This window comes from Dromaius novaehollandiae, chromosome 5 (assembly GCF_036370855.1).
Source record: "Dromaius novaehollandiae isolate bDroNov1 chromosome 5, bDroNov1.hap1, whole genome shotgun sequence".
NCBI classification, from domain to species: Eukaryota; Metazoa; Chordata; class Aves; order Casuariiformes; family Dromaiidae; genus Dromaius; species Dromaius novaehollandiae.
Genome location: NC_088102.1, coordinates 41,249,707 through 41,264,861, shown reverse-complemented (window position 1 = coordinate 41,264,861; position 15,155 = coordinate 41,249,707). Strand labels below are relative to the sequence as shown.

Here is a 15,155-nt window from a genome sequence, read left to right as displayed (position 1 = left end):
TCCATCTGGACAGACTCTCACAGCACAGCTCTCTCCAGTGGCTCAAGGCAGGGACAGTCCTTTTCCCCAGCTCTGTCCTTGTACAAACCCCACAGGGCATGAGAAGGTGCCCAGATCCTGGCAGCCATTGCTGTACATCTATGGCTCAGATCTGTGACAAGGGATTCTGGAATGAGATTTCTCGCCCAGCATAGTGAAATATTTAGTCATTAACAAAGGGGCTTTCTGGGGCAGAATTCCAGCTGCACCTGAGATCTTGCCTCCACAAAGAGACAGCTTCTTCCAGCATGCAGGTTTAGTTCAAGCAGGAAGAGAGAGGCTTACTTTAAAATACCAGTCCAGAGATTTTTGTTTGCAGTAGTTGAAGGTTTCTGTTTACTTTTAGGTCAGGTTAAGAAATCTCTTGCTTCTCTCTCCTGCCACTTCACAGCTGCCGGTTGAGCTTCTGTGCTTGCCGCTCCTTTGCCTCAAAGGCAAACTTGGTGTCCTGCAGCTGAGCAATGGCCTCCTTGGCTTCCTTCAGGTCCTGACAGATATGCTCGTACTTTTCTGTCAGCTCCTTGTTCTCCCGGCGCAGTTCCTGTACCACCTGGTTCACCTCCTCCGTCTGCTTGGTGCAGTGGATCTTCAGCTGCTCCACCTCGGAGAGCATGATCTCCATGTTCTTGACCAATGACTCCAGTTTCTCTTTGGACATGGCGTTGGGATCGGTTCTGTTTAGTCGGCCTAACCCAAACCCAAAAGGGACAAAGATAGCCACCCTGTGTAACATGCACCAGCAAACCTGGCACTCACAGTCTGGTGGTTTCTTTTTATACTGTCTCCTGCTCATCCTCCTCCCTTCTCGTTCCTTCCGCAAAGTGTCTGTAATCTTCTTTGCTGGGTTAATCTACTTATTTTTACTGCACTGTAGAAATCTACTGAAGGGCTGACAACCCCGCAGTAACATATGTGCTGTGCAGCAAAAGCCAGAGCAATAATGAGGCTCTTTGCAGCCTGCCATAGGAAAATAGCTTTCATCCTAAGAATTCTCTTGGGAACCCCTTGCAGTGCCCATTAAAGTACAAAGAAACCTCTTCAAGCCAGCCGCCCACTCCAGTCCTGCACACTCAGTCCCAAAAGCACTGCTTGACTTTCATCTTACAGATAATGAGGTAAGCAAGTTTACAGCAATATAAGCCAAGTGCAGGCAAAGAAGAGAATTAGCCTCTGTTTCTCTTTCTCTTTCCTAATCCCATGTTTGGGCAAGATGGAAGGAACAAAACATATAAACTTCCCCTTTTTTTCAGAAGAAGCTCTGCCTAAAAACTCCACAACAGCCTGCACACCATCTGCTACTGAGGGGTTCACAAACTTTCTTAGTTATTACAATCAGTGGCAACTACAGTTACCATCGGCAGCAGCAGTTGGACCATGAGCACCTGAAAGAGGCTTGTATCCTGTTAGTGGCATGCAGGCTACAGTTTATATACCCTGGTCTCACTCCCCTCCTCACTTCAGCTTCATCAGTAACATTGGCCCCGGAAGTGATGAGCCAAATGACCTACCAAGGGGACTCCCAAGAGACTTCCAAGCTGTTGTCAGCTGCCGCCTGAACACCAAAACACTTCTTCCTGGACACGCATGCCACCCACAACAGAGTCAGAAACTGCTGCTGGAACACTACTGTGACCATGTGCGAATCAGGACAGAGACATCCCAGTCTGATAATGCGCTGATTAGTCAGGTCATGCTAGGCAGCATGATGATCCCAACAGCCACAAGGGATTGAGAGAGCCTGGCCCACTTTCTGGATGTATGACCCAGACCTTCTTATGTATCCGGTTAATTAACGCACTTGCCTAGACAATAAGAATCATTAATTCACCGGGGCTCTGACGTAACAGTATCACCCTTGAGAAATTAATTCAACTGAAAAGAAGGTGTTGTTGCATGCAGCTCTCCAGGAAGGACTCCATGCAATTTAGCACTGATTGTCTGTTCAGAGGACACAGACCACAGCAGAGACCAGAAGACAGGCTTGCCCTTGGATAACTTCCAAAGTAAGGCCAGACAACAGTGTCTCTCTCCTCCCTCCCTACATCAGAACATTTACTCCAGGCTGTGTCGGCACCTTTTCCCTCATGCCCTCAGCCTGATCTGTATACACACAGAAATGCAAAATCTCATTTGCCATATGTCACATACAGACGTGGACCTGTCCTCACTGTATTCACCTCACAGGAATTATGTTCCAGGGCACAGTATTGAATAATGGCCTTCATTCTGCATATTGTTGTGCAGTTCCAGTTCTCTTAGAAAAGACCCTTAGGAAAAGTGCTGTACTCCCATCCTACACACTGAACACCAGGTTAAGGAGAGAGGACAAACTTGTTCACATGCATAGCTCCCACATACACCTTTTTCCTTCAATCTTTGGCCTTTAACCAGAAAACTATTTTTTCAACTGTGGAGAGCTTCAGATGCTTCATCCCACAACTTATCCCCCTTTCCCTCTGCCAGGCTTAGAGACATGAGGCTTTCCTCCAGGGAGGTTTACTTCTCCTCCAGCACTGGCTGAAGGCATTGCTGGACACTGGCCAAGCTCTGACAGTGTTCAAAGGCCTAGGACTTCTCACAGCTGGAGGTTAAAAACTCACTCACAAAGCCAGCCATCCTATTGCCTCTCTCTCACACAAGTGCACCCCTCTCACACTGGCAGATGGACTGCTTTGCATTGCACTTTGAAATGAGCAGAAAGAGTGACATCCTTCAGATGAAAAGAGAGTGGGAGAATCTAAACATAATTAGAATATGTCCTAAAGTCCTTGAAGAAACATTTGTGCTGGCTGCCAGCCCAGATCCCACGTGATGCACGTGGCACTGGAATAGGCTGGAACACATTGCAGCATTACAAAACAGCAGGTCTTCATTATTGAGGAATCCTTGCTGTCTCCACAACTGTACATGCAGCACCCAAATATCTTAAATCTAGCAGAATTACAATGATACATAAAGAGAACACCGTAGAGGTCATTTCTTGGATATTAGTAATTGAGACATCACCTCTCACCAACTTACTCTCAAAACTATTTAAGACACCTTGGGTACAAACAGAATCTTGGCAACAGAGACTGGGTAAGAGACACTACTAAAATAACCATATAAAATGAAAACAAGCAGTAGCATGAGAGGAGTTCCTAGTAAAGTAAGATAGGAATCAGTATTAGGGTTGGTTCAATGCAAAATATTCTTTGATGAAACAAGAAGTAGGAATCAAAAACATTCTCATGAAAATTGCAATGGGAGAAAGGTGCAGAAAAGGAGCTAGAAGAACAGCAACGAGACATTAACACGAGCGGTAGTTTATTACCTTTTCTCAATGCTGGGCTCTACTGTTGCAGAAGAGCTGGAGGTGGAGGCAAAAACCGACAACAGTGGATTCATCTGGGAAAAATGCAGAACAGCATACCTGGGAAAAACAATTCAAACCACAAGAATTCAGGACAGAAGGACACAGAGCAAACAGCAGTATTAGTAGGGACGGCAGTGATGGGGAAATAGCATGTCAGATGGGAATCTGTGATACAACATAGCAGGAGAAAATAATAATACCGCTAGGCTGTGTTAGGTTCCCCCTCCACCACCACCAAAGGGGAAATGTTGTGCTTAGTTCTGAGCACCTTGTTACAAGGGGCAAAAAAAAAAGACTGAAACTTAGACAAGTGTCCAGAAAAGGTGTTAATTTCAAAAAAATTGGTGGACTCTAGGAACCAGGTTTAGAAAGAAGGGTTGAAAACTGCATGTCAAGATATTTCTAAGACTGTTTTCCCATCATGCCCTAATCCTCTGCATTTTGCCAAGGAAGATGGCTCAGCCGGAAGAATGCTTCTAGAATTATTAAAAGCTCGACATGTTTTCACGTTTAAATCAGCAGCTCAGCCAAATGGTGCTTGTCTGGTCATTTCAGAGTCATACTAAGTCAGGAAAACTTGGAGTTAAACCTCTCACTACAGAACACACTACATCAAGAGACACCATTCCTAAAATCTACCGGCCCTCTCCTGCCTGCTTTTCCTGTTTTCCACCATTCCCTCGTGCACATGGATTTGAGAAAGATGAAAGCAGAAAAGACAGAGCTAATTGAGGACAAAACTGGGAAGCAACTATTGGGAATGCTCACTCCCACCATTGGGGATGGCATGAAAATTATAGGAAACAGCACAAATGGAAGTGAAACTTCTGGTGCTTTCCATAAAGGTTGGGAACTGCCAGGTCTGACTGCAATACTATACTCAACTATGCTGCTTTTAGCACCAGAAGCGAATGAAAGAGTACGAAGTTGCCAAGATGAGCCTGGTTCATGTGAGTCACACTTGTGTCTTCTTCACAAGGTCTCTGAGCCAAAAAGATTTTTTCCTCTCACCCGGAGGCACGCACAATCCAGAAAATCCAGGTTTCCTATCACGTACATACCTCAGAGAAAGCCTGAGAATGAGACACAAGAATCATGCCCTTCAAACACCCATTTGAAAGCAGATTATGGGCATTTCCATTTCTAAGTTATTTCAATGGGGTCCTGGGAATAATTGTGGAATAAATCAGTGTGCTAGCTCACTCTCTTCCTAGGGTTTTTGTAGCAGCACAAGGGGGCAATTCACTAATATAGAATTTTAAAAGGGAAGGAAGAACTCCAAAACCCAGCAGAATCGCTTTTAAATGACTGCTCGGGCTGACAAGGCAAAATTGCTCAATATGAATCCTGAGGAAGAAGAAGTAAAGCTACAAAACAAATACCTCCGCTTATCAGGCAGACACTCATAATGCTATATATATTTCTAGTTATATCAGCCACAGACAGCAAGGCAACATTCAGAGAACTATAGTGGGAGACAGCACTTCATTGCCTCTTAGTAGCTGGTTTAAGCCTGCCATCTCCAGCTAGCACTGGTCACTGTTTTAACAATTGATATTTTTTAGTACATTCAGTGTATCACTACCTCGAGGCACTCCCACATTGTTCTCCAAAACAGCCTCTTCACTTATCCCTGGTTTATCCCTGGTTTATCCCCAACTGCATTTCTAGCAGCCAGTCAGTCAGCATGAGCTCTGTACTTCACCACCTAGGAAGTGCACTTAGGTAAACGCATTATGCAAATAAACTCATTACAAGATTAAGCATAAAGAGCTCCCACCTCTATATTTATAGCAAAACCATTTGAACAAACCACTAAAGACCAAGTGGCATCTGGCAGCACCAACCATTCCTGTAACAGAGAGTGGGAGACATTTGTACCCAGTTATTTAATTTGTTTCTAATAAAAGAAAAACACCGTTACTACGCAAGTGTCAAAATACTCAGCACTGTGTAGGATATTGATGATGATCTCAACCTGCAGAGCTTAAAGAGTATCGATAAAATCTGCCTTCTTATTAAAGCATAAGACAATTTTAGCTACTATTATGCAGGTTTTAATCATATCTCATGCATTTTGGCAGAAGTTGAGCTGGGCATAAATCACATGATTTACATATTTTAATCTGTAATGCCACACCAAGAGAATACCCACCCAAAATTGTGACCAAAATCCTTGACAAAAATTAAAATGATATGCCCTAGTATTGTAAGTGTCTACAGAGCAGATTTACTGAACACAGAAGTACTTTTTTCCATCCACCCTGCAACTAAACACCATTCAGAAGATCAATACATTTAAGAATTAATTTAAAACAATATGGCTCAGCAAAGAAAAATAGATGACTTTAACATAGTTATCCCCAAACTGACACATCTGAGAAATCAGTTGCATAGTATAAACAAATCCCAAACAGTAACAGGTTGTTTATATAAATTAGAAAAGCCCACTACTAGCATTTTTATTGTCTAAGAAACAGTTGCCTCACACCATAAAACTATCGAAGTTTTTTGGAGGGGAGAAAAATCCAAATTGGGAATAAATTTTGAAACCTCAGAATAAAAAAAAAGGGGAGGGCGGGTTCAGATTCAATAAAACAGTGAAGAATCTGAATTACCATTTTTAAATACAGAATGTTTCAAAATAAAGCTATCTAAACATTTTTTTAATTCAGAATGTAAAATTCGAAAGCTTCCAAAGCCCCCCCAAATAATAACACAAACTGTTCCATTGGGAAGACATTCTCCATCCCATCGAACTAGCCTTCTGGCAAAAACATTACATGGTCAACAAGGCATCCCCCTACACATGCACTTTGCAAAGCCATTGTAGAGGAATTTATGGATAACCTCTTGCTCAGTGCTTTACAGGCAGCTTGGGGAAGTTCTTTTCATGACTAGCAGTACAGAGGTCAGAAAATACACTCCAGCTGGCAAGTTCAGCAGATACCAGCTCCACAGAGGTTGGTGCTGATGTCCACATGCCTCAGCCCTTCATCCTGAGAGCCTACAGCACCTCTCTCAAAAACTGATCTCCCCAGCTGCTCTTTTTGCCTACCCTAACTCACAAGCAGGACAACTGACCAAACCAAAGCATGGCCTGACTGCTAGTGAACACAGCCAGCCAGCAATCTGAGCAGGAAGGCAGGTATGGGGAAAGAGGGTGGCGAGTGCCTGTGTGAGGTGGGGACAATGCAGAGGATGTTGTGAGATCCTGCAAGGAGAAACTGGCCAAGGAGAGCTCATCCCCGCACCAGGCTCTTTGGCCTGTGCCCCTGCTGGGATATGTTTGTTGCACCCTTCCTGCAGCGCCCGAGGCCAACATTGAAAAAAGGAAGGGAAAAGAGGAGCGAGGAGGGAGGCCAGCCAGTGTTTCCAAAGCCTGCAAGGGCAGCTCAAATGACAGCCAAAGTAACTCAGAGAGCGAAGCACACTAAGGTGGAGTTAGATCTGATCAAAAGCTTTAGCAGCAGCACCAAACATCAAACAAAACTCATCAAAGGAGTATTTGGTTATTCAAAACTGCTAAAAATGTTAGGGCATTTCAGTCAATAGGATGCTGGTTTATAAAGCCATAGAAGGAAAAAGAAGTAATTTCAGCAATAACTGGCAAGCTTCCCTCTAATATCAAGAGCTCATCCACAAACAGAGGGACAGGAGGAATAGTCAAAGGTTTGTCTAATACATCTTTCCACTTCATGTTGAACTAAGGCCTGCAGGAAAGCAGTGGAAAGAGAGAAAAACTTTTATCCATCATCAAAATTTTGTAGAGGGGCAATTAAATATAGTTTGTTTGTTTTTTTTTAATTTGAGAACAAGTAGCGAACCTTGGAAAGATTCTTTTACTTACTTAGCCATGTGATTTGTCCTAATGACAGAGTGCGCAGCTAGCCAGAACATTTAGACTCCAGGAAAACAAAGACCAAAAATCCCCAAACTGTTGCTATTATTTGGTACATATGAATTAAAATACAGGTTCAAACAAAATATGCACATTACTTTGTATTTGTAGGAGGTGAGGTTATGCAATCTAGTACTGTAACAGGACTACACGAAGTAAACTGGCAATGGCACAGAGCTCAGTAATTAATCACCAAGCAATTTGATCTGGTGGGAAGGAAGGTCTCTTTTAGTTCTACATACCTTTGAACAAACTTTGGTGTGGTTTTTGGATGCAAAATTCTATTTTGATTTTCACATGACATTTAAAATTCTCCCTAGCTGGACTGGTCTCCAAAAACAAATGGATAAAATTGTTAGAGTTGAAGAATTCATCAGTTTTCTTCAGTTTTCTCTTGACATCACTACCAATCATACATTTCAAAATAAGTCATTTTGTATCGTCCAAATACTTTAAGGAGTTTTTAATTGCATTAACTTTTCAGAGACTACAGTCTTTACAATAATATGTAAATATGACTCAACACTCTTTGGGAAGTCTCACAGACTAAGGAATGGAGACGTTCAGGATGAAGCGACTTGTTCTAAAAGGACATTTTGAAACTAAAGGAGATCCATGATAGTAGCAAGCTCCTGCCCAATACTACCTAGAAAGTTTCATTTAATCATGACAAGAAGTTATCAATGCCGAAACACTGGTATAAATGAAAGTTAGCTTCTCAAGTGACTGTCCTATTAGCTTGTCATGAGATCTATCCCTCAGGAAATTCTGACTAAGTACTATCAAAGTAGACAAGAGCACTGCACTTTCTGGAGGTAATGAATAGCATCTTTTCATAGTGCTGTACCCCTAGTTCTCTGTCACATAGCCAGCCTTGATGATCCTTAAGTAGATAAACAAACAACAGCTTCATCTCCACAGGAAGTGAGATTAAAAGGTTTATTGCTACTATGACAACAACCAGGTTCTGCTGTTCTTAAAATAGTTTTGAAACCTTTGCAGTGACTGGAAATGCATACATGGCTCCCCTACAGGATTCATCATGTATTAACTACTGTCCTCCAAAAGGAAATCATATTTTATAATAGGGTCTACTTTTTAGGTGCTATTTTTTCCATGCTCTTTAATCTCTTGTTATGAGGACTAAGAATAGAAAGCAGTTAAGGGCACTGTGCTGCCATGTGGCTGTGATTACAGTTTTAGCACACATTACTGCTGGGAGCTTGCAGCAGACACTGAGACAGGCACTGCTCTCTCATTTCTGCTCTAATGCATTATTTGTTTCTTGTCTTCAGACAGTGATCAACCCCCTTGCTGAAATGCAATGCACCTGGCAACAATCAGCCCTCTAGCTGCTTATTGATGCCAGCCATTTTTGATCTTCTTACAGATCTCCCCCTCGACATCTGCAGGTATTCTGTTGTATCTAACTTTGCATTCATTCCTCTCTCACAGATAACAACTGAAAGTAGAATTTGGCACACAGTTTGATACAACAGCATCAGATATTAAGTTTATAACCAATAACTAGATGGTAACTGTATGGCCTCTACTTGAATATGCAATTTGATTAATAATTAGTATTCTTGAGGTTGACCAAATAAACCATTGATTCAATAGGGTACTGAAATCCTCACGCAACTGTTACATTAGATGAAGACCCAGCTGAGCTCTGAGTCACGCTCCAAGCATATGCATGCTGACTTGTACAGCAAGAACAGTAAGTAGTACATTGTTTAATTCTGACTGCAGCACTAACCACATCAAAGAGTGTGACCCTTATCTAATATTACTGCAGTCAGAAAATTAATATGAACACAGAACTCTATTCACTATTCTTGCCACAGTTTAGATTAAAATCATATTCCAAAACAAAGAAAAAGCAAAACTAATCAAATTACATTTGTACTATCCATTAGTGTGCCTCTTGATGCCAAGCTGAGGTCACCTTCCTATAGCAAACAGAGGTTTAAAAAGACGACAACCAAATTCAGGTTGTGAAATTTAGTAAATAATTGATTATTACCTTATTTAAAAAAAAAACATTAGCTCCAACCAGCAAAGGCTGGTTCTTTTCTCTATACAGTTCAGAAATTCCTGACATTTACAGACCAGATTTTGCCTTTAAACATACCTTTAATTGCAATTTCTAGGTAATTAAAAAACACTAGCAGTGAATGCTACAGACCCAGCAGAATTCTCCATGGAACCTGACGTTGTCATACAAGAAACTCATTTGCCTTTGCCCAACAGATTACAATGAAAGTGGAAAGCAGTAAGAAAAGAAATTGGTAATTGAATTAGAATATTAGAATCATATTCTCCCAGTTCAGTATATATCATCAGGAAGATCAAATAACATCAAGACAAAACCCCAAATTAGGTCCTAAATCTCACTTTTAGAGGATGCTTTCCTCCAAAAAATATTTCTATTCTTAAACGATTTCATCAGAGCAGACCTTAGAACTAGGTCAGAATTAAGAAATACAAATATTCTTGCACTGCTGTCAACTGCATTTTTCCCTTCAAGCCCCATGCACTTAAAGCTTATGGTAACTAAAGAGGGAAGTTTATGAAAAAAATGACAGTGTTTTTGGGTTTTTTTTTAAACTTAAATTTGTGATTTATCTGTTTTCTATCACAATATGACCACCAAAGACAATTAAAAACAGCAAATTGTTCAGTTTTGAGTGCTTGCTCTACTTCTTGAGGAAACAACCTACAAAGTGAAGATCTTTACTGAATACTTCTCCTCATAAAGATCTGAAGAAACCTCAAACTTCCTATTTCTATTCATGGTGAAACAGCTGAATTCTTGACAAATTATTCATGATTATTTGTTCTGTTCTGTTTATGATAAAATAGAAAGTGTATGTTTATGCAAAGACAAGGCAATCTCCAAAAGAAGCACCTTCAATACCACAGTAGTCATTCAGTTAGCACAATTTACACTTTGTAGTGAATACTTTTCCAAAGCAAAAAAACTGCTCCTAGGGAAAAGCTTTTTCTAGCCTATTGATATGAAACCAACAGCAAAATAGCAATACACAGTACTGTTTATGAAGTGTTTTCTTTCTGAGCATCCTAGATTTTTTTTTCCTGGGTAAAACTAATTTTCATTGTGCAAGACAGTGAGTATAATTTCATATAACTTTTTTCATACCTTAATTATCTCTCATGGGGCTTTTGCAATTGGCTTTGACTTACTCTGTAAATGAATGAAAAGAAGCTTTTAAAAGAAAGTACTTCTACAGAAATCAGTTTGAAGAAGTTACTCTGTTGGGAAATAAAGAAGCCACTTAAGTGTCTTAAGACAGGAATCTTACTCATTAAATGCTGAATATAAATTGCTACAGTGCTGAGACCTCCAATAGCTTTAAGTCTAAATGGTGGCATTAAAATAATATAGTAAAGGCAAGATGTTAGGATTCATGCAATTTTATTTTAATAATTAGACAAATACAGGAAAATTTCCAGTAATCTATCAAAACTTTCTCTTATCAAGAACCGGAAAGGTATTTAAAAAACATTCACATTCAATTCAGATTATGTACAAACCAGTGTTTGTAAAAAAAGAAAACAGCAAATGCTTTGAGTGTAAAAGAATTTGATTCCAATTCACATTTCAGTGTTCCCAATGATCAAGTTATCACTGAGATGTAGCTGCAGTGCAGACGTTCCATAGTCTCTATCAGACTTGTTTCAATAGCATCATTGCCAAAAGTAATAGTATTTTTTTAGTAATGTATTTGGGTAAGTTTCTTCATACAGTATCGTCCACCCAAAATGAACTTCAGAATATTTATCTCTTCACTGCAGTAATGGCAAAACAGTTGTCATCTGCAGGCCCAGAATGCATACTCTATGTACATCCCAGAAGCGCCAGTCTCCTATGCCTGAAATATCCAGGGTCTACTTTTCACATCAAAGAAATAAGCCATTTCTAGTGGAACACAGTCCTTGAATATTTGGCTTAAAAGAGTCATGATCTGCCCAGACAGAACTGTTTTGAATGTGCTGCAGTATATAAGTGCACACCTTCAAGATACAAGAATTTGAGTGCCACCTTAAGAGCCATGCATAACTATGACAGCATCACACACCTTTGCTACAAAACAAACAAACAAATAAACAAACCAACTCCAACCCCCAGCTTCTGGGGATCTGTTTTGTCTTTTTGCTCTGGATTAAATCCCCCAATGCGAAAAATGAAGAAATGAAATAAAGTGGCTGTTTTTTAAGCAAATCTGTAGCTCAGTGTTTTGGTTTATTCATTTATTTATTTGCAAAAGAGTAGTTAAAGGAGGAGACTAATCATTAATGCAACCTGAAAGGGGAGAGTAAGCTATCAGGATATTCAGTTTCAAACCGTAACTTGAAACACAACAATTACAAGTTAGTCTGTTCGGGGCACAAAAGAGATGAACGTAGCTACCAGTTACACAATAGTTCTTTCAGAGCTACAGTCTAATATACTGTTCTTAATATACTAATTAAAAAATAATGAACAACTCTCTCAAAAATGCAGACTACGTAACAGAATTCTTTCAGCTATCCCAAGCTAGCCAAGTGGTGTTTTAAGACAAAGGAGTAAGAAAGAACGGATACCACCTTCACACTTATGTAATAACAACTCAAATTCAAGCGAAAAAACATTCTTAACTGAATCTTCTGGACCCAACTCCTGAGATAGCCTTTATCTGCAAGATCTCATTTGGAACAAACTACCATGCCTCAGTGTAAGAGCAAATCTAGAAAATTTGCCTCAGTTCTGCACATCCTAGTTTCTGAAGGTATACTCATGACTTGGTATTAGACAGCATACTTTAACATATATTGGGCTGGGCTTGAAGCAGCTTTCCCTTTTCTATATTTCTTCATTTTGAGATTCAAATACATAATCTTGAACAACAGTTTCTGTGATTTTATAATCTCCACTAACTCAGAAATTAAAACTCCAGGATAGCAGAAACAACTTTGGAGAGTGGAAGACCGGCAATTTAGTGTTTGAAGATTCTGAGCTCTTGCTCAGGTTGTACATCTAACACCCATTCAAGTATGTGGAAAAGTTTTTCTCTATTTCTATGGATTATAAAGCAACTCTTATGGGAGTCATTGCTTCTACAGCAAATAATTAAACCAAAACCACAAACAATAAAGATGACTGCCGCATTTCAGTAACAACTCAACTGAGACTCGGCTCAGGTATGCAAACAGATGCTAGTGGTGCCAACTCTTAGCAAACCTGTTCTATACAACAAAACAATAGTTAGGAAGCCCAATATAACACACATGGGAATTTTCTTAGATATAATGCTCAGGAAAGGAACAAGTTACAATAGTAAAAAAACTTAAACAACTCAGAGTCTTGTATAAAAAAGCCTGTTTTAAGTCAGGCTCCATTTCAGCAAAACATGGAACAGTGAATGAAGCTCAAAAACACAAGGAAGTTTGACCTGAAAAGTCAGTGTGAGCAACTGTGATGATTACTTTATTAATGCTATCCACAATGAATTAGCATACAAATGAGATGAATAAAGTACTTTAGAGGAGACAAGACAGTATATCTTATTTATGCAGATGTAGATGCTAACACTACAGTTAGCACATCATCCTGGACAATACAGAGATGTTTCCAAGAACAACCAAAATAAACTTTTCTTGGTTTTAAAGCAGATTTATACATCACACCCTTTATTCCATTACTTGGGCAACGGTTTGAGAGCATCTGTGAGGTCTCAGTCCTTTGAATCTATAGGCACTGAAACAAAGCCCCAAGAAAAAGGGAAAAGGAGTTTGCTTCGGGATTTTGACGGTTCTATTTGGCGAGGACTCCAGTATCCAGATGGAGGTAAAATGGAATGCCCGTCGTTACCCACTCTCTGTGCTTCGTTCAGAAAAAAGTTGACTTTACAGACCAAGAGTCTATGACAAAAGCAACTTCATCTCACGTAAGTCTCATTTCCAAGCAACTATTCATAAACAAGCTCTTTCAAATAAAGAACAAAACAGAGTTTAGCAATTTTAAGGTCAGAATCGATTCTTTTTCTTGTAGGAAGATGAAAAACCCGTATCTTCTTTTCAGTGATTTTGAGTTGTCGTTCATTTCTCCAGTCTTCTGTTCCTCACAGGAGAGGTAATTAAAGTAAGAGGGCCACAGATTTTATTCCTTGGTAACATTAAGTACTGTCTCATCTAACTTAAGAATTCTCACCAATGAAGTTACTGCATGAAAAAACATCCCTGCCCAACCTGAGGTGTTAGAAGGTTGGGTGATCAAGACTTCAAACCAACACAATGGCAAGGTCAACACAATTTTACTTAGAAAGAGCATTTCCACATTTTAATTTGCTGTAGACTAGATCTCTTCAGCTATGTTTTTGAAGGGAAAAATTTGAAAGAAACATTAGAAGTGCTACTAATAGCACTTCAGCCTTTAGATCTGGCAGGGTAAACTCCAGCTGGAACTGTTGTGAATGTCTGCTTCTTTCATAAGATGATCAATAAAAGGAACTTAAACTAACAATGCAGTCTGTGCTGTTAGTGGCTATTCTCAAATGCAGGGTTTGAACTGGTGTTCTAGCAAAATGATTTGCAAGAGCACGAAGAGTAAGTCAGTCCTGAAATTGCCTTTTAAAGTATTTCCATAACCTTTCAGAATCAAAGATCCAAATTAGGAGCTTGTGATCCTCTTATGCCAAGTGATTCAGTCCAAGTCTAAGTAGCTACATAAACTGGAGCAGCTCTACAGAAGGTGCATTCCACGCGTGAGAATGCAAGGTATTAAAACTGAGAAAAGGCTCTAGTTCCAGTGTGAAAAAAGCTTTTAAAGTTACTAAACCAAGCACATTTAGGCACAGAGGCTATGAAGTAGTGGAGCACTCGTTCAGAGTGACAGTTTCTCCCTTTGTTGATTTGCTACAATGCAAAATCCTTTCTCATGACACAAAGCAGTCAGGACTCAGCTGTCAAAAATCACTGCTGAAGGAGTTTAAATTGGGTTGTCTCTTCAAATGGTTTAGAGCCAAGTTCCATTTGATTTGTCAGCTTCCTCTGTTAATGTCAAGGAAGTCCTGAGCACCCTTAATACTGTGGAAAATAATCAACCTGTGGTGAGAGAGCACATTGCTGGTGGAAACATTAGCAATTTTCAGACAGGTGGTCCTTACCAGAATTATGTATATCAGATTGCTTCCGACAAACAGCACCCAGTTTAGACCATTCATTGAGAAGAAACCATGCTCACACAGGGGAAAGAAAAAAAAAAAATCATACGGTGCCCAGTGCAGCAGTTGTCTCAGGAAAAATGGGAGGAAGTTGTAATGATTCAGGCTTGGAATCTTGAGTATTAAACTTCTGTTTCACTTGAGGAGTGAGGGAAAAAACATTCTTCCTCCTCCCAGATTTGCTACAAATACAAATATCCGTAGAATGCCAGCATCAAGTGTGCTAGATATAAAACTGATGGAAGGCTAGCTGGTCCATAAAGGGCTGCACCAAGTTATCTGTGGCAAAGTAAAAAACTAGCCCAAAGGTTATAGAGATTGGAAGAGCTGGTAAGGCCTTCTTAAAGATGGCAAGAAGCAGAAGTGTAAGGCACAAACCCTGAAGGGAGGGGAGAGAAAAAAAAAAAAAAAAAAAGACAGAAATTAGGGAACTCTGATGAGCAGAAGATTATATATACATAAGCACTAATGAAAATGGCTTGTACATAATTTTTCTTCTCTGCCTTGAACTAGCTGTTACTGCAAATATTAACAATACCTCATTCAAAAAAAGCACAAGGTACCTACACTGAAAATTGCAGAAATACAAGGAACTTGCATGCCTTCCTAAACTAAAGGCATAAGTGATGGACAT

General features: G+C 39.9%; 2 protein-coding genes across 7 annotated transcripts in view; both read right to left on the bottom strand.

The window, feature by feature from the left end:
• The window catches only part of PAPLN (papilin, proteoglycan like sulfated glycoprotein), a 71,945-nt gene extending 68,487 nt beyond the window's left edge, over positions 1-3,458 (bottom strand). For both annotated transcript variants that reach the window (XM_064512554.1, XM_064512556.1), the window contains exon 1: positions 3,353-3,458. The gene's annotated coding sequence lies outside the window, so the exon portion shown is untranslated. The remainder of the gene's footprint in view (positions 1-3,352) is intronic.
• A 7,259-nt stretch (positions 3,459-10,717) lies between these two features.
• Positions 10,718-15,155, bottom strand: part of PSEN1 (presenilin 1) — a 29,440-nt gene continuing 25,002 nt past the window's right edge. For all 5 annotated transcript variants that reach the window (XM_026095711.2, XM_064512551.1, XM_026095707.2 and 2 more), the window contains one exon: positions 10,718-14,900. In XM_026095711.2, the coding sequence (XP_025951496.1) occupies positions 14,745-14,900 (156 nt within the window). In that variant the 3' untranslated portion in view covers positions 10,718-14,744. The remainder of the gene's footprint in view (positions 14,901-15,155) is intronic.